The 20,486-nt window shown below is 41.2% G+C and overlaps 1 protein-coding gene across 8 annotated transcripts in view; it reads right to left on the reverse strand.

The window, feature by feature from the left end:
- The window catches only part of RYR3 (ryanodine receptor 3), a 598,353-nt gene that overhangs the window by 189,506 nt on the left and 388,361 nt on the right, over positions 1–20,486 (reverse strand). For all 8 annotated transcript variants that reach the window (XM_070053266.1, XM_070053265.1, XM_070053267.1 and 5 more), the window contains 2 exon segments: positions 16,049–16,151; positions 14,801–14,938 (listed from right to left, as the gene is read on the reverse strand). In XM_070053266.1, the coding sequence (XP_069909367.1) occupies positions 14,801–14,938; positions 16,049–16,151 (241 nt within the window).

Genomic DNA, 20,486 nt, shown 5'->3' on the forward strand with positions numbered 1-20,486 from the left:
AAGCAAGAAGAAACTTAGATACGGACTGCAGGTTGAAAGTGAAAGTGAAACCTGGAGGAAACTTGGACTCGGATACGGACTGTGGGGAGAGGCCAGGAGAAATGAGGGAGGAATATTGTTGGAAGAAAACTTAGGGAAACACACCGGGTAGAGAAAAATGTTAGGGAGGATGAAGCCACGAGTGCAGGCCAAGCCATCTTGGAATTCTTCAAGTCACCCTGGGGAGCAAGAGGCGAAGATCTGGAACCAGAGGCAGAGACGTGGGCCGCCAGGATTCGCCAGGTTAGTCCGGGGAACTTGGACTGAATGCCGGTGGTGGCGGAAACATTCGCGGAAGCCGCCGCGTGCAGAGAGAGCACGGGGCATTGGCGCGAGGCCGTGGTGCGGGCGCGAAGTGCGTGGAGACCACGGAGCGCGCGAAGCCAAGCCGCGCAAAGCCGAGCCGCGCAGATGAGGCGCGGGCTGAAGCGGCGCAGAGCCGGGAACCCGCCGGCGGGGCGAGGCGCCGGAAAGCCGCAGGGATAAGAGAAACAGAAGTTTAGAAGTAAGATGAGAGAAATAGGAATGCTGGAAGATAGAAGTAAAATGGGAGAAATAGGAATGCCCGGAGATAGAGAAATAGAAAGGCCCCCCTCAACATGGCAATGAGAAAGCTTGGATTCGGTCTGCCCAATTAGTGAGGCGATGAGAACCTGCGGCGGCTAGCAGCTTATGCGCCGCAGGTCACCGAAGACAGGCACGAATTAACATCAATAAGGCCTCCCCACAATACTACAATGTGAGAGCTTGGATTCGGTCTGCCTGATTAAGGCGGTAAGCGCCAGCAAGCAGCTCGACCAGAGCATGAGCTGCAGGTCACCGAAGATAGGCACAAACCAACACTAATAAGTCTCCCCCACAATACGGCAATGAGAAGGCTTGGATTCGGTTTGCCTGATAGGTTTTGTAAGCCCCTGCGGGCAGAGCAGAGCATGCGCTGCAGGGCACCGAACACAGGCACGCATCAGCGCCTAAAAACCTCCTCACAACATGGCGAAGAGAGGACCCGGATTCGGTTTGCCTGATTGATAGGACTTGTAAGAGCCTGTGGCAACTCTAGCAAGTAGAGCAGAGTGTGTGCTGCGGGACACCGAAGACAGGCGCGTATCAACGCCAAAAATAAAAAGAAAGGGGGATCTGTGGGGAGCAAACCGGACTAGACTGAGTTACTGGAATTAAGACTTATTCTATGCATCTGCTCTCCCACAATATGGCGATGGGAGAGAAGCAAACAGCTTCCGCACAGCTGCCTCCAGTTCAACTAATAAACTGTAGGACTTGCTCCTGATTGGAGGAGAGCAGCGTACTCGGCGTGTGGGCAGCCGAGTTAGGATTGGCGGAGGAGGACTATAAAGGAGGAGAGAGACGGCATGCACCAGGAACATCTATGGGGAACATCTAGCTGAAGGAACACCCGTGCAGACCCCGAGCGAGCCGGCCGGCGGTGTGCCGCTCCCCTGCGGAAGTGGGGAATGCGGCCAGGGGGAACTGCCCTTCCACGGAGGTGGAAGGGATAGTAGCCAACCCGGGAAGAACCAGCAGCAAACCCGGGGAGGGCCGAGCAGACGAAAGAACAGCGCAGGGTTTAGTGTCGTTCCTCCACGAAGAGGGGGAGCAACAGGGCCCCTATTACTCACATGGGAGACCTGGAGGAAGTTCCTGGCTCCCAGCTTTGGCCTGGCACAGCCCTGGCTGTTGTGGCCATCTGGGGAGTGAACTAGTAGATGGAAGATCTTCTCTGTCACTCCCCCCTCTCTATGACAATCAATCAATCAATACAAATAAGTATTCTTTAAAAAAATAAAGTCCTGGGTTGAGGGCACTTGATTCTTCTCTGAAACCCAACTGGAGAGTCTCTGAGCAAACTACGACAGAAGTGCTCACAGAGGCTGAAGCAGTTCAGTTTCTTAGGCTTTCATTGGACAAGTGGAGTAAACGACAGGACTGCTAATACTGTGGGGGTCATTGCAGAGCCAACACTAGACCCAGAAAGCTCTGACTGTACAACTTCTGTGGACTATCGGGCGAGGTACACAGATCTCGGACTGCATCATCTTCACACCCTTCAGCTTTATCGCCTCTACTGCCTCTGAACACCAAGAGCTAGAACCAGCTACCTCTCAGTATTAACCAGAGTCAATTAAAGCTGCTGAAGATGGTAACCGTCGTGCATAAGGAATACTACTGTCCACGTATCCAGCACCCATTTGTCTTTTCTCCCTTCTCAACACAATCCTGATTTTGCATGGGTTGTTGCCTCTCCACCCAATGGCCCAGGTTTCTCAGGGCAAGAAGATCTCATCCCATTTCTAAGATGAACTCTACTGAGAGGTACACAACTCCCAAAGCCCAGATCTTTAAATTGAGCACTATCTTATTGAGTGCTTATATTATCTACCCCTACTCTATGTGGTCAGAACTATAATTACTCTCATTCTGGAAACCGCAACATTAATATAGAGGTTATGAAAATTGGCAAACTTCACATTAGTAAATGACAGCACTAGGATTCAAACCCATGCTACAAGAACCTAAATCTCTCCATCTACTTTACCACCCTGACCTATTCTATTTTTAATAGCTTCATGAATCTGATATGATAATTATCTTTATTAATAATTTTCATGTAATAATATGCAGATCTTCTCTTCATAAACTTTGAAATAGATTCAGAAATTAAATCCTGAAAATGATAAAGCTATATTGAATTTTCTGACCCATAGCTGGGAAATTACTCATTTTCCAAGAGTCTTGATTTCTTCACCGACAAAATGGAATTAGCAATGCAGAATTCATGTAGAAGAAAATGAATGTAAGTGTGGCAGAGTAACAGGTAGGGCATGACAGTATGATGCTCTAACTTTGGTTATATGACCTTGGATGAGTGTCCCTACCTCTGTGTATCTCTGTCCAGTTCTGTGAAGTCAACTCTCTTTTGGCTCACATTCTAAGATTCTATGTCCACCTAATCCACTGAGCTCTTGAAAGGGTCGTACTAATTTATTAAAATGGCAAATGAAAACCAGTGGCTTCATTGAGTTAAACTGATGAGCACAAATAATTTTAATACCGCTTTTCAATGCCCTATTTTGGTGTTACCTAGTTGGCTTTCCCTAACAGTAAAACCTAAGACTGAAGATATAAAACAAAATCTCGGAGTTCTAGCGGTTCTTGACTAGGGTGGGTAAGTGGCCATTATCAGAACACGGCTGTAAACACTGGTCACTGACATGGAGGAGGTCAGCTCTGGCAACTCAGTGACCTTTTGATTCACTGTCCTGATGGTGGGTGGAGCAAGGAATCTCCCACTGTCAGGAGCCAATGGCACTGTAAAACTCCTGAGATTCAGTGGGGAGATTTGCTGGGGAAGCCCTAGTGTCCTCTGCATGCTATGTCCTAGAGCTCCCTCTAGGCCAGAAGTCTGATCTGAATTACAAAGTCTTCAATTATATACTCTTCAATAGAAGAGAAGGCCTGGGAGTGAGTTAAACCCACTGACTTCAAGGAGACTTTTGGAAAATTCATCATGCTAACTTCTTTTTGCTTCCCTAGTGCCCTTCTGGCCTAGCCCATGCAGTTGGGATCAATTTGCCTTATTTCACTAGAATAAGGATGCAGTCAGGATTATTGAGAACAAAGTTACAGGACTCCTGAAATGAAATTAAGAGCATCTTCCAGGACTATTTTTCTTAAAAATTTTCAACAATTTAATTGGAAGACAGAGAGAAGAATGCAATAGTGCTCCAATTCACTGTTTCATTCCCTAAGTAATAGCAGTGGCCAGGGCTAGAGCCAGGCCGAAAGCTGGGAGCCAGGAATACAATCCAGGTCTCCCATGTGGGTGTGGGTGGAGGGATCCAATCACATGAGCTACCACCACTGTCTCTCAGGGCATACATGGGAGGAAGCTGGAGTCAGAAGCTAGAGCCAGTCAACAAATCAGGGTTCTCCAGTGCGGAACGTGTGAGTGGTTAACTACTAGGCTGAACATCCCTTCCTTGCAGTAGTGTTTTGGATGGACAAGAATTACTCTGCTCACTGTGTGTCATCATGGTACAAAGAACAGGCACTGGCAGCCCGATCCTCAGGCTGGTGATGGTAAGGCATTGGCCCTGGTCCAGGCTCCACAGCCAGCAGCAGAACACACCCCAGCTCTGTATTTAATTTTTGGAGCTGTATATTTGTTTCATTCTATATTGTCTTCCCTGCCTCTAAATAAAGGTGCAAGTTCAAACAGCCTGCTAAAACATCCTACTTCCCATTATAATAATAGTAACCAATGTTTACTAAGAGCTTCCTATGTGTCAGACTCTGTTAAAGTCTGTATCTGAATTATTCAATCCTTGCAACTATTAAGTCAGAATAAAAATGACAGATATGGCAGAGACTGAGTTTTCCCAATGACAATGGCCCCTATCAGTCTAATCTGCACTCTATTTTTTATTTAGACCAAGAAATACTGCAATTAAATAAAACCAGGTTCCTGTAAACAGGTGTCCTGTAGATGCAGCTATGCAAGTGAGAGCTGTACTAGAGAAGCTGCTTGGAATACCGAGCCTTCTGACTCTGTCCACAATTAGCCATGGACCCAACAACCCCGATCATACTGGCTTGGCAGCTCTTGAGCTTGGCTCTCAGAGCAGGTTCTGTATAGACAGTCACATGTCAGTGGGATATTTCTGCTAAATTTGTTTCTACATTTCCCTTCCTGGTTTGTTTTCTACCTTGGCCAGAGCCTCTGCACCTGTATGGGCAGACAAGTGTAAAAGCCAACTGGACACCCCCTAACGGTCACAGGCACCTCTGCAAGCCACCAGCAAAACCACACGCTGGCATTTGCAGAAGGATTCTGTCAACCCTTTGCTATCGCTCCCTGGGAGCTCATCCATCTTCTGGAGAGAATTGGCCTGTTGTTGAAATCAGTCCATCACCTCATCATCACTTTCTTGAAACATCTAAGTGATTGAATGACTGATGATAATAATGGGGGGAAGAACACAGAGGACATTCGTGGATGTGTGAGGGAGGGAAACCCCTGAAATGAAGATGCAGCAGAGACGAGCCTGCAGGGACTCAGGGATCTGAGTCCTCTGCCTCTGCCGGGGAAGGAGTTCAGCTCTTATTTTCATTCCTACGTCTACCCAGTATGGAGAAGAAAGTGATTGTGAAACAAGCTACCAACCACGTATCCTAAGTATCTATGCTTTCTTGTCCCATCCCTCCACTGCTACGCTCTCTTCCTAGCATTCCTGTACAATTTCTGGAAAAAGCAGGGACCCCAGATACAGCATGATTCAAGTTCTAGCCTCTGTTACTATTACAAGACCTTGTCCAAGTTATTTCGCTTCTCTCAGACTTAGTTGTTTAATATGTAAAATGTGAACCTGGAGTCCATAAACTGGTGAGGAAAAATCAAATGAGACTATGTGAAGTGCCTCATATAGTACCTGGCACAAAGTGGGTACTCAAACAACATTAAATTCTGTCTATCCTGAGAACTAAACTCTCTCTCCACTGCTAATGAACAGGCTGCAAAAAGAGAGGACTTGACATTGAATAGAAAGACTGTGGAATATGGTATGTATTTATTACTGTGAAGTGCTAGACAGGGAGCTAAATACAATGGGTCTCATTTCTATTTTGCCATCATGAAGTAGGCAAGTTGAGCTCTTTAAGCTAGGATTGATGATGCCCTGTTTGTCTGTCATGCAAAATTATCAAGCAGTGAGACTGGGCATGGAAAAACATCTTCCTGCAACCTCAATGGAGCTCAATAAAAGTAAGCCACCTGCCCTCATCTTCATGTTGGTCAACACAATTTCTGATCTCCCAGGAATCCATAAAGGCTTTCTTTAGTGCCTTCATCTTCCTCACATTTCTTTTTGTTTCAAAGAGTTATTTATTTACTTATTTGACAGACAAAGTGACAGAGAGAGAGGAAGAGACAGAGACAGGTTGAGAGATCTTCCATCTGCTGGTTCACTTTCCAAATGGCCGCAGCAGCTTAGGAAGGGCCAGACTGAAGCCAGAAGCCATGAACCTCTATCCTGGTCTTCTGCATGGTTGGCAGGGCCTCTAGTACATCTACTGCCTCTCTAGGATCATTAGCAGGAAGCTGGATTGGAAGTGGAGCAGCAGGGACTTAAATGGGCACTGAGATATGTGATGCTGGTGTCACAAGCAACAGCTCAACAGACTGTACCACAATACTGGCCCCTTCCCCCCACATTTCTAATTGGTTGCTAACATGCCAACCCTGCCTTTTTAACAAGTTTGAATCCGTAAGAATCCAGAAGAAAGTCTTATGCTGAAAACCAGACATGCTTGCTCACCTTGTCCACCACTTCTTGTATTTCTGGGATCCCAGGACAGAATCCTTCTGACACAAAGCTTGAACGTCTCATAATTCATTATGAAGGGATAGGATGAGGACATGGAATCTCACTCATACTGAGCTGGTCTCTCAGGTGTGCATGTTCTATCCAAACAGAGCACGGTCAATCTGCCTGAGACTAGATGTAGCAGGGCCGAAGGCTGCAATCTTTGGTTATTTGAATACCATTTTTAGAGTTAGGGAGACTTCACAGAGCTAAGTGATAAGTGATTCCATCTGAGTGACTACTTAGCCTGAAATGGGAAGTACCCCTGCCCCTATTCTCCACCCCCATCACGACACACTCTGTTAGAAAGAAATTCAGAAGCATCCACTTTCAAAACAGACTCTTCAACAGGGATCATAGGATACTAATGGCCAAGTCAGTTTATTTCAAGTTATGCTTTGGCAATAACCATAAAGAACATCTAAACTCACTATTTTCTGGCTTCAGAATCCCCTGGCACCAAAGTCCTCACCAAAGACCTACCCTTCCAATGGTGATTGATAGGACTGATCAGAGATTGCCAGTCGCCATGCGCCCTGTGCACTCCCGTAGAGCTCCCACACTTCTGCTGATAAATGGTGAGGATTCATCCCCTTTGGAGACTTTCTGACAAAGATGAAAGGTCAATATATAAAGGCGATAAGATGTATGAACCCCAAAGTAGTGTTTTCAGACAAACCAATCATATCTTGACAGTCTATTGCTCTAGTCTATGATGTGAATGTGTGTTCCAAGATGGATGGGAACTGGGAACAAGATAAAAGGCAACTCTATTAAATGTAGGAAACTCCTTCTTTACACAAATGACAAATTTGCTGCCTCTGTAGCAAGGAGCAGATAGATTACATATAATACTCAGACAATCTTACTCTTGAAATGTTAATGGTTTAGTCAGTCAGCTGTCCTGTAGAACAAGTTATAATCTTGTTTCAACAAGGCTCAAAATCGTAGGAGTCATCTACAGTTTAAGATTAGACAAATGAATCTGGAAAATACTCAGTATTGCTTTAAAGAAAGCCAAATCCTCAATGATTATCAAAGTCATAGTAAAAATCAAACACAATTGCCGGCGCCGCGGCTCACTAGGCTAATCCTCCGCCTGTGGCGCTGGCACCCCAGGTTCTAGCCCTGGTCGGGGCACCGGATTCTGTCTCAGTTGCTCCTCTCCCAGTCCAGCTCTCTGCTGTAGCCTGGGAAGGCAGTGGAGGATGGCCCAAGTGCTTGGGCCCTGCACCCACATGGGAGACTAGGAGGAGGCACCTGGCTCCTGGCTTCGGATTGGCACAGTATGCCAGCTGTAGCTGCCATTTGGAGGGTGAACCAACAGAAGGAAGACCTTTCTCTCTGTCTCTCTCTCACACTAACTCTGCCTGCCAAAAACAAAACAAAACAAAACAAAAACAAAAACAAAAAAAGAGTAGAAAATCAAACACAATCTCTTCCTATACTTCAAATTTCATTTCCTTTGCAAACTTTCTTCCTACTATTAATTTATTTTCTCATGTGGACAACTTTCTATCCTCAGGAACCACAAAAGAAAAAAAAAAGGACAGAAACAAAAATGATTAAAAATGGAATACTAGAAACATAAAAAAAAACCAACAGAACTTTGTTAACAGGTATTTCTAAGCAGACAACAAAAGCAGACATCAAGGACTACATCTCTTGTAGTTTCAGAAGAATCTAAAAGTTAGTTCCTTGAGAGGTTCTAAGACTGCTGACGAGGGCATAGCCACACAAGCTTAAACTGCTCTCAGACAGGAAGGGAACCAAGGATGGACTACATTCCCAGGGGTCTGACTGCTGAAAATTTTCAGTGAAGAAGTGAAACAAAACAAACAGTGAAGACCCCATGGGACAAGAGGAGAGAACACAGAGACACTGATGCAGCCAGCCATGTGGGTGTAGCTGGCTGCTGGTTCTGAGCTGCCATCTTACCACGTCAAGGTAGGAAGAAACTGCTGTGTGCCTTGCTGCTCGCAGTTTTAGGGGATAGAGAATTCCACAGTCACCCACTGACTTTTACGGCAGCCTGGAGAGCTGAGTGGGGGTCTGAGCAACTGCCAGGCTTGGCCTAGGGAACAGACTTGCCCCTTTCCCCTCCCCCTCTCCCACAGGGCACCATACTCAGCAGCAGCATGCCTCTGTTCTCCTAGCAGAACCACAGTCAGAGTCAGGGCAGCGAGTCCGGCAAAAGACAGATGCCCTGCATCCTCCAACTGTGGGAGTTTTTTTGGGCATTAGTCCCAGAGCTCCATTCATGTACCCTATGTGAGCAAGGGGAATTCCCCCTAGCTTCTGGGGGCTAACACCAGAAGCAGCCCATAAAAAAATCTGTTCCCACCTCGGGAGATCTGGGTAATGACCCAACTAGACTCTGCAATACCAGGACTGTAAAGATTTGTTCTAAATTTCTTGGTGTCATTGGTATCTACCCACTGGACAAAGAGAAGAACCTAGCTGAATTCTAGCTTTCTGTACACATACCCTCCAGAGTGAAATCTCATGTATACCTTATAGTTACCCTCTAGGACTAGAGCAGGGTCCAGTTCACATCCCCTAGTCCTAGGACTGTTGGCATAAGCCACAGCACCACTTGGACTCTCCATCTGTATCAAAGAGTCTTAGAGCCATCACAATTGGTGCCACAGACCCTAGCATCACTCGGGCTTGCCAGCAGGACAAGGGAGCAGCCACTCCTGTCCCCCTCAGCACCATATTTACCAGGGAGACAGACTCTGAGCTCTCTGTGGACCAAAGGAACACATGCAAGGAAATTCTTATTCATCTCAAAACCACACTTCTATTCCTATGAATGGCTGCAGACTAGTCCACTGTGTCACTTATAGGTACAGCTGACATTTATTAAGACAAAACAAATCACTCAGCGACTATACTCCTGGGCTCATCTAAAACAAATGCCAAAGTGACAAACCAAGCAATACCCTGCATTCTACATAAACCATAAATTCTTTTACAAGAAAACCTACCCCATAAAGAAGGGATGAACACACAGATGGGCAGACGTCAATGCAGAGACACAGGAGACATGAAGAGCAAAGTAGCATGATGCCTCCAAAAGAACACAATATTCTTACAGAATTAGATCCTGAACTGAAGGAAATCTATGAAATGACAGACATAGAATTCAAAATAATGATTATAAGGAAATTAAATGAGATGCAAGAGAATAGACAGATTAAAGAAATGAGGAAATCAATTAGTGACATGAATGAAAATGTTACTATAGACAAAGCTCTTCAGAACAACCAAATAGAAATTTTGGAGATGAAATCGTCAGTGAAATTAAAAAATATGATTGAGAGCTTCAATAACAGAACACACCAAGTGGAGGAAAGAATTTCTGATCTTTTTTTTTAAAAAGATTTTATTTATTTATTTGAGAGTTACAGACAGTGTGAGAGAGAGAGAGACAGAAAGAAAGGTCTTCCTTCTGTTGGTTCACTGCCCAAATGGCTGTAATGGCCGGAAGCATGCCAATCCAAAGCCAGAAGCCAGGTGCCTCCTCCCAGTCTCCCACGTGGGTGCAGGGGCCCAAGGACTTGGGACATCCTCTACTGCTTTCCCAGGCCACAGAAGAGAGCTGGATTCGAAGAGGAGCAGCCGGGACTAGAACTGGTGCTCATATGGGATGCCAGTGCTGCAGGCAGAGGATTAACCTATTGCGCCACAACGCCGGCCCCAAGAATTTCTGATCTTAAGGACAAGAATTTTGAAATATCCCAATCAGACAAAAATAATGAGGAAACAAGTGAGAATGAAGAAAGCCTATGAGAAATATAACCTGCCATTAAATGAACAAATATTTGTATTATAGACATTCCTCAAGGACAAGAAAAGGGAGAAGGCATTGAGAACCTGCTAAATGAAATATTAGTTGAACATTTCCAGGCCTTGAAAGAGACATGGACATCTAGATACAAAAAGCTCAAAGAACCCCAAGCAGACTCAACCAAAGTATGTCTTCTCCAAGCATATTGTTGCCAAATTGTCAAAAATTAAAGACAAGGAAAGAATCCTAAAGACAGTAATAGAAAAGTGCCAAGTTACATATAAAGGAAAACTAATGAGATTAACATCAGACTTCTCAGTGGAAACCCTACATGCCAGAGAGAGTGGAACGATATATTCAAAGCCTTAAAAGAAAAAAAAAAAAACTTCCAAGAATATTATATCCAGTGAAGCTAAAGTATAAGAAAAATATTTTCTAGATAAGCAAAAACTGAGAGAATTCACCACCACCACACCAGCCTTACAATAAATTCTAAAGAGGATTCTGCATTAGAAATAAACATCATGAAAACACATGATACCACCAAATTCACTAACACAGCAGGTAGAATCATTATCCAAACAAAGTGACAGGTCTTAGTTCTTATCAATACCAACTTTGAATATAAATGGATTATGGATCATTAAAGAAATTAAAAAGGAAATAAAAAACTTTCTTTAAATAAATGAAATTGAAAATATAAGATATCAAAACCTGCAGGATATATCAAGAGCAGTATTAAGAGGGAAGTTTATAACAGAAAGTGCTTACATTAAAAAAAGAGAAATGTCTCAAATTAAAGATCTAATGATGCATCTTGAAGACTTAGAGAAACAAGAACAAATCAAACCCCAAATCAGCAGATGACAAGAAATAATAAGGATCAGAGCAGAAATAAATTAAATAGAAACTAAAGGGGGCAGTGCTGTGGCACAGTGGGTTAAGTCACCATCTAGCATCCAATATGGACTCTGGTTCAAGTCTCAGCTGCTCTAATTCTGATCCAGCTCACTGTTAATGTGCCTGGGAAAGCAGCAGAAGACGGCCCAAGTGCTTGAGCCCCCACACCCAAGTGAGATACCTAGAATAAGCTCCTGGTTCCAGGCTTTGCCCTGGCCCAGCCCTGGTCATTGTAGCCACTTGGGGAGTGAATCAACAGATGGAAGATCTGTCTCTTCCTCTCTCTTTAAAATCAGTAAACAAATAAAATAAACTAAAAAAGAAAACCCAATAGATCAACAAAACAAAAAGTTGGTTTTTTGAGAAGATAAATAAAATAGATAAATCTGACCAGACTAACAAAGAAAAAAAAAACTCAAATAAAATTAGAGATAAAAAAGGAGATATTACAACTGATACCACTGAAATACAAAAGATCATACAAACTACTGTGGAGAACTATATGCTAATAAGCTGGAAGATCTTGAAGAAACGGATCAATTCCTTGATTCACATAACTTATCAAGACTAAATCAAGAAGATACAAGAAGTCTCATAATAAACAATTAGACCTGAAGCAGTAATCAAAAGTCTTTCAATAAGGACCTGATGACTTTACTACTGAATTCTAAATAACACTCAAAGAGGAAGTAACTCCAACACTCTTCAAACTATGACAAAATGTTTCAGGATGGAACTCTGTAAAACTCTTATGAGGCCAGCATTATTTTGATATCAAAACCAAAGACATGACACTAGGAGAAATCTACAGATCTATATCCTTAATAAATATAGATACAAAGATCCTCAACAAAATACTAGCAAATTGAATCCAAAACTATTAAGAAGATCATATGTTATAATCAAGTGGGACTTATCCCAGAAATGCAAAGATGGTCCAACATTCACAAATCAATAAACATCATAAATCACACCAGTAGAATGAAGAACAAAAACCATGTGGACATCTGAATAGATGCAGAGAAAGCATCTGACAAAATTCAACACTCTTTCATGACCAAAACCCTCCACAGATTAGGTACAGAAGGAAAATTCTTCAAAATTATAAAGGATATATATCACAAAACAATAGCCAATATCCCACCAATAGGGAAAAGCTGAAAGCATTTCTCCTCAGATCTGGAACAGGACAAGCATGTCTACTTTTACCACTCATTCAATATAGTACTAGAAGTTTTAGCAAGAGCAATTAGGGAGGAGAAAGAAATAAAGGGCATCAAAATTGGAAAATGGGAAGTCAAATTATCCATGTTTGCAGATGACATGATGGTGTACATGGAAAAACAAACACTTCTCCAAAAAGCTATTAGAATTGATAAACCAATTAAAGTTGCAGTTTATAAAATAAACACAAAAACCAGTAGCTTTTTTGCATGCAAATGATGATCTCAGAGAAATTAAAGAAATCCCATATACAATAGCCACAAAAAATCAAATATTTAGGAATAAATTTAACCAAAGAAGTGAAAGATCTCTATAATGAAAATTATCAAACACTGATGAAAAAAAGGAAAAAAATGGGAAGATATTCCTTGCCCATGAGTCAGAAGAATCAGTATCATAAAATGTCTATACTACCTAAAGTAATTGACAGATTCAATGCATTCCTCATACAAATATCAATGGATTTCTCTATAGAGTTAGAAAAAACAATCCTAAAATTCCTATGGAATCACAAAAGATACTGAATAGCCAAAGTGATCCTAAGCAAGTAAAACCAAGCTTCAGGCATCACACTACCCGATTTTAAAGCATATTACAAAGCTGTAATAATTAAAACAGCTTGGTATTGGCATAAAAATTGATAAAAAAAATGATACCTAGATCAATGTAACAGAAGAGAGATTCCATAAATTAATCCACACAAATACAGCCAACTGATTTTTGACAAAAGTACTCAGATAATACAGTGGAGTAAGGATAATCTCTTCAAAAATGGTGCTGGCAAAACTGGCTATATATATGTAGAATAATGAAATTAGATCCATACCTCTCACCATATACAAAAATCAATTCAAGATGGATCAAAGAGTTAAATTTAAGACCTGAAACTATGAAATTGGTGTAGGAAAACATAGGGGAAACACTCTAAGACATTAGTGTAGGGGTCATCTTCTTGCACAAAACCCCAAAGCACGGGTAAGAAAGGCAAAACTAAACAAATGGGCCTACATCAAATTCAGATGCTTTTGCATAGCAAAGGAAATGATCAATAGGGTGAAGAGATATCCAACAGAATAGGAAATATCTTTGAAAACCAACTAACAAAGGATTAATATCCCAAATATATCAGAAACTTAAAAAAAATCAACAAAAACCAATCAATCCATTTGAGAAATGGGCAAAGGATTTCAATAGTTCTTAAAAGAAGTACAAATGGCCAACAAATACATGGAAAAATCTGCAACATCACTAACCATCAGGGAAATACAAATTCAAATCACAATGAGATATTACCTCACCCTTGTCAGAATGGCCAAAATCCAAAGTACCCAGAGTAACAAATGTTGGCAAAGATGTGGAGAAAGGGGAACATTTATACACTGTTGGGAATGTATGTTATTGTGGACACTGTGGAAAGTAGTGTGGTGATTTCTTAAGAGACTAGAAATAGACTTGGCCATATGATCCAGCAATTCCACTACTAATATATACATAAAACACAATGTTAAAGAGATACCGGCAACACCATATTTATAGCAGCACTATTTGCAATAGCTAAAATTTGGAACCAACCAAGGTACCAATCATCAGATGAATAGATAATAAAAACATAGTTTATATATAAAATGGATATTATTAAGCTATAAAAATGAATGAAATTCTACTATTTGCAGCAACATGGATGCAACTAGAGGACACATCAAATGAAATAAGCCAGACCCAGAAGGACAAATACTGCATGCTTTTCCTTATATGTGGGAGCTAAAATTCAAAAACCAAACAAAAAAGAGAGACAAAAGAAAGAAAAAGAAAGGAAAGAAATGTCTGCGTTTATCAATATTGCTGCAAATAGTTTTGTAAAACTTCATTTTATAATTCTGTAAAACCAATGATTAAGAATGTTATACTACTATAGTTTTAATGATCTGTGATTACTTTAAAATTTACTGTATATGGGTGAAACAGTCATTTGTCCAATTATTATTTATAGATGTTGTCCATATTCCCACTAAACTTTGGTCTTTTTGCTTTTTACTTGTTAAACTTTTTACTTGGTGAAGTATTAAGCCTTTTAAATTTAATGTAATTTTAAAATAAGTTATCCCAAAATCTAAAAAAAAAGAAAGAAAAGAAAATGGGAGAAGAAAAAATGGTGGGAAGGAGAGAGGGTGAGAGTGGGAGGAAGGGAATATCACTATGTTCTTAGAATCGTATCTACAAATCATATTGAATCTGTTAAAAAACTAATTAAAAATTAAAATAAAAAAATTTTAAAAGTTCCTCAGCAGAGAGTGAAGAGGCAGAGTCCCAAATACATAACAATAACTACCAGCAATGATGGCATTTTTCTCAGATGCTTCCTCTGAAGTCAAGCTGCCCATTCATGTCTGACAGCATTTGACAGAAAGCCAATTACCTTAATTAAGTCTTAGGAGAGCACAGGGTTGGGGGCACTGTCACTTACTAGGGCATCTCTCCTCTTCCTCTGTTGGCTGCTCCTTCTCTGGCTTGGGTGGGCCTTTGATTTTATACACCAACGTACGGAGTTTTCCTGTCCAGGAAGTATCCTCCTCCTCCTCCTCTTCTTCCTCCAAGGGAACCCCTGGGAATCCACAGAACAGAGTGAATACTCAGGTAGTACATGAAACCACCATGTGTTATAAAGAACATCAGAAAACTCCAGTTTCTCAATAGTTTGTAACTTTCTAAAGGTATTATAGGAGCTTCCTATGCATATTTATCCTATATTATGGCTCCTGGGGAGTTTTTTTTTTTAAAGATGATTTCTTATATACAAGAACATCAAGTGATTTTCATCCCAAAGCTTAACTTTTTTGAACCAATATCTTAAAAGGGCTCTTTATCTATAGAAAGAAAGCATTAACACCGGTGAAAAAATGTTCATCTATTACCTATATAGCACACCCAAACAGACATGCACCAAAAATGCTGACAACTACTTAAAACCAGCAGGTCAGCAGATGTGTATCAAAGTAGAGACTGCTGGCACAGAATCCCAAAGGACAGAGGTTATTATGTCTATCTCCCACACACACACACACCAACAGCTCAAAGACAAGGGGATCAGAACCACAGCTCATCTGGGAGCAGAGAGTTGCAACTACCTAACTTGAAGTAAACCGGGTGAGGTTTACAGAAAGATAGGTATTTTCCTTCTTTCTCTAAGGAACCTTATCCCTCTTACATCTCAACAAAGGCAGAAGCAGTTTCAGTCATCCTCTTTGCCTAGGGTTGTTTCTTCTCTGACCTGAGCAGTTTGGGCAGAGTCTTTCATATTTTTCCTTTTTTTATTTTTCAAAAATTTTTACTCATTTTTGATTTGAAGGAGGGGGTGGGGTGAGGGAAAGGAAGAGAAATAAGAAATAAGAAATGAGAAAGCGAGTACCCAAGTACTAGTATGCCATCTCCCACCCACTGCAAGACCCTCTAAAGGCCTGCAACAGCAAGACCAGGGCCAGGCCAAAACAAGGAAGTGCCTCCTCCCGGTCTCCCAAGTGGGTGGCAGGGACCCACGTCCTTCAGCTATCATTTGGTGCCTCTCAGGGTGCTCATCATCAGGAGAGTGGAATCAGGGGCAGAGCCAGGTCTTCAGCCCAGGCACCCAGGAACGTGGGCGTCCCCAGCAGCATCGTGAGTGCTATGCCAGTCGCCCGCCCTAGGCACAGACACAGCCCATTTCTCAGAAGCTCACCACAGTGAACGAGAAGGTCCTCATGGAAGTCGTACAGCTCCTCTCGGATCTCCTCTGGGCAGGGACAGTTCTCTCCCAGTTGGAAGTTAAGAAGCATGTTGATCTTTTGCAGGGGTACAAGAGAAGAATGGCTGATCGTTCTCAATGTCAAGTCAAGTGTGTGCGTGTATGTGTGTGCACACACATATTCATGAAAGCAGCCAAAATTTTAAAGTAGCTTTAACTGTTTTCCAAATTTAAAGGTAACCTATATTATACAAAATTTAGAGAATATCTGAAGAGCAAGCTCTGATATGATTCTACCAACCAGTGACAACCTCCGTTAATATTTAATATCATCTTGACATCACATATTTATACACAGATTGGGATCATACTCTAGGCGTATTTTTGAAAGCCAGATTTTTCTACTTAATTTACCTTATATGTTAAACTTTTTAAGATTTTATTTATTTTTCTGAGAGGTAGAGTTACGGACAGAGAGAGGGAAAGAGAGAAAATTCTTCCATCCACTGGTTCACACTCCAAATGGCTGCAATGGCCACAGCAGAGCTGATCTGAAGCCAGGAGCTTCTTCCAGTGGGTACAGGGGCCCTAGCATTTGGGCCATCTTCTACTGCTTTCCTAGACCGTAAGCAGAGAGCTGGATCAGAAGAGGAGCAGCCAGGACTAGAACCGGCACCCATATGGGATGCTGGTGTCCCAGACAGAGACTTAGCCTACTATGCCACAATGCTAGCCCCTCTTAACCCGTTTTTAATAGATGCTTTGCATTTTACTATGTGAGTGGACACAAAATTGATGATCTGTTGCACATAATGTTTTCATTTTGCTTTATAAAGTTGTTTGAAACCTTGTTTTAGTAATTTTTGTTCCTATCTGACCTTTTTCTTAGGATAAAGTCCTAGAAGTGAAATGACTGGAGCAACAGGTTTAGGTGTTTCAGTGGCTTTTGATATGAATTGCCTAACTGCACTCCAGAAAGCTTACAACACTTTGCATCATTACCAGGTTTATATAAGAGGATGTATTACTTTGCCATCTCCATTATAGTAATGAGAGTTAATACGTTTTCAAACATTTTCCAGCTTAATGGGTGAAAAACGTCATATCCCTATTGCTTTAATTCACATTTAATTGGTGAGGTTGAACTTTGTTTTCTCATAAAGACAGACCTATTTTATTTTATACATTCCAAATTTCCTGCCCATGTTATTCCTCCATTTTTCTATCAGGTAATTATTTTTTAGAAATTAATTAGTGAATACTTTGAATACATCTAGATTTTTAACTCTTTGTAGTATATTCTCCAGTTGGTAAGGAGCTTTCAATTTTGCTTACAAGGTTTTTTCTTTTTTTTTTTTTTTTTAGGTACAGGTTTATATTTTACAGCCATTTTACATTATAGCTTTTTTCTCAGGGATTTTTTAAAAATTATAAATTATTTTGAAGATTATCAGACACATAGACATAAAAGTTATCCCTATTTATGGGGTACCACCCTTGTAACTTGCACACATTGTGTAATGTCCAGAATAAATTTATTTACCTTTTTTTAAGTACTTAACTTTTTTTGTGGTGAAAACATCTAAAACTCCTATCTTCAAATTATTTCACAGAAACACATATTAACATTATTCATCTTCATCCTACTGTAAAATAGAACTCCAGAACTTCTTTCTAACTATAACCAAGGACCTGTCCAACATTTCCCAATCCTTGTTCTTGTACCTTGATTCTCTGACAGTCTGGTCAAACTCTTGAGTTGCTTTTCAGATTATTATTTAAAATAAACAAAACATTTAGAGTTACAAAGAGAAACAATGTTGAAGTCCTTTATAAAAATCATAGAAAATAAATTAGTAATATAGTAATATATGCACTTCATTCATTGTACGGAAAGTCCCATAACCGCTGTGAGCTTGAAGTAGAGATGGATGCAAACAGTATTCCTAAATATTGGAGCCACCATAATGTGGTAGGAAAACACACAATTCCTGTGGGTTTTGCTGCTTACACTTCAATGAAAATAAATGCTGGCAGGGGTCAGTGGAAATAAAGCTATCATTCATTTCCCATCGAGGTTCTTGGATTCTGCCTTCTTCCCACAGGCCCACAGCCACAATCAGTGAACATCTGGACAAGTGGAGGTAATCTCGTCCACTCTGCAACCTCAGCTACAGCAACCCAAACTCCAACGAGGTATTTCCTCCGGCTCAGGATTTCCAGGTTGGAAAAAGTTACAGTGTCTTATTATACCATGACCCTTATTTAACATCACTGGAAAAAACTGCACTTAAGGTTTTATTGCCAGTAGGTAGTGATATTGTTTGTAAAACAAATCCATGAAACACGCTAAAGAAAAGTAGTTTTTCCTGGTTGTTTCAATGTTAAGTTAAAGTAATTATATCAATAACATGTACTGGGAAGTCTTTTATTAGATTAAAATAAGATCTGAAGATCGAGTTTCAGTGTCAGAAAACTAGTTTTCTCACCGAAAGGTCTTTCCTTTCTTTGGGAAGCAGTGGCCCACCTGCCTGTGGGGCACAAAGATGGACTGAACTGAATTTTTTGCTGCAGGTCATGCCCCTTAACAAAGTTTCTTGGGAAGTGAAAAGCTGGCTCACTGCGCTGGGCTACTTTGCTAACAACCATGGGGCTAATCTTAGTTTTACCTTCTTTTGTAGTTTGTCATATCTCTCAAATGCTTCTTTCATTTTTCTGAATGTTCTCTGGATATGGGGTTGGCAACTTCTATTTTATCCTCAAAGGCTTATAAAAATATCATCATTTTAAAATCTCAATTCTCATGTATCCCAGTTTCCAAGTGATTCTGAATTGCTAACCTCCAATATCAATCTAAATCTTCCACAGTTTTCAATGACAACGAATGCTTCCTTATGTTGAGAACTCTATGGGTAGATTATTTCTAGAAGTGGATACCCCAGAGGAGTGAGTGTCCATACGGACAGGTGAGATTCATAGCAGTTAGCGTTCCTTCTTCCATTTTATTTCTAGAACACTCACATCAGCATTCCTTGCAAACTTGCTCAAAATGCAAATTCTTGGGCCACTAGACCTATTGAGTTAGAAACCCTGGAGGGATCAGGCAATTTGTATTAGGCCCTTCAAGTGATTCTGATGTCTACTCAAGCAGCACTGGATCAATATTTTAGGGAAGAATTTGAGTTGCAGATTCCTGAAATGACTGCTCAGAGAAATATTTAGAAGACTAAGGAAGGAGGTGATAGGGCGCTGGGGAGGGCAGAAGAGAGGGCCTGGAGGCCCAGTGGAGAAAGAAAGGGCGACAGCCAACACTGTTATTTCAGGAGCCAAGACACTGAGGACAGCGTCAGGCGCACTCTCCCAGTGCTCCTTGGTTAAGGAGATGGCAGAGAACGCTTGTAAACTCTAAGCATGGGTTCACTGAGAGAGGTCATAAATCATGGTGAGGCCAAAGCCATCACCCTGGACACTAAAACATACGGTAGCTTCTGTAGTTCTTAAGGGATGCTTATTCTAAGACAGTCATCATGTCAGGCAGTCTAAATGAATTATCTCAAGATGGTAGACCTCACAAGAACCTTGGGAGGGAGATACAAGCATTAGCCATACTTTGAAACTGTAGAAACAGACAGAATGTGCCTAAGACCACACAGCAAGTAATGGGTGAGCCAAGTGCAAGCTCTGTGGTTTGGAGCCCGTGTTCTAGTCACCCCATTATTCTGCCTTCCCATTCTTCACAAATATATAAAAGAGTGAGCATTTGCCCAGGGAAGTGGGGGAACATCCACACCCTTCACCAGTTTAAAAGAAGCCTACAACATCTGCAGAGTCTTCAATGGTAATTCTTGAGTGGTGACTGGGGAAACAGCACACTCATGAATCTGGCACAGCACACATTATATTTTCCAAGCAGTCCAAAGGGTCTTCTCATTTGCATCTAGCAAATGGATAATAATCTTTGTCTGGTCTTTAGCAAGGCCAGTATCTTTCAAGTGAATCTTTTTAAATGATAAGATATGTGGTTCATTTTTAAGCCAATAAAAATATCTATGTTCTATAAAATAAGTTAGGAAAAATAATTGAATAAAGTTGTAGTTGGGCCCATTAATATAAAATAGTGGTAATTAGGCTGCCAACAATATGAATAGGCTGCTTATTAAACATATATAAGAACTAAAAATCTGATTTCAGAGAGAGAAACTAATTTCTTCACTGAAAGATCTATCTTCTCTTTTCAACACTTAGGGAGCAGTCATCCACCAGCCTACAGGGCAGCAGTGAGGGCTGAGCTGTGAGAGTAAATGGAAACTAGGATTCTACAAGACGTCCCTCCCTCAGTTAGAAGCTTTCCGCTAGGTTTCTAACTTCCCAAAGAAGCCTTCCCATAGAGGTACAGGCGATCACATGTATAGATGATTCAGTCACTCTTGGA

This window comes from Oryctolagus cuniculus, chromosome 12 (genome assembly GCF_964237555.1).
Source record: "Oryctolagus cuniculus chromosome 12, mOryCun1.1, whole genome shotgun sequence".
NCBI lineage: Eukaryota > Metazoa > Chordata > Mammalia > Lagomorpha > Leporidae > Oryctolagus > Oryctolagus cuniculus.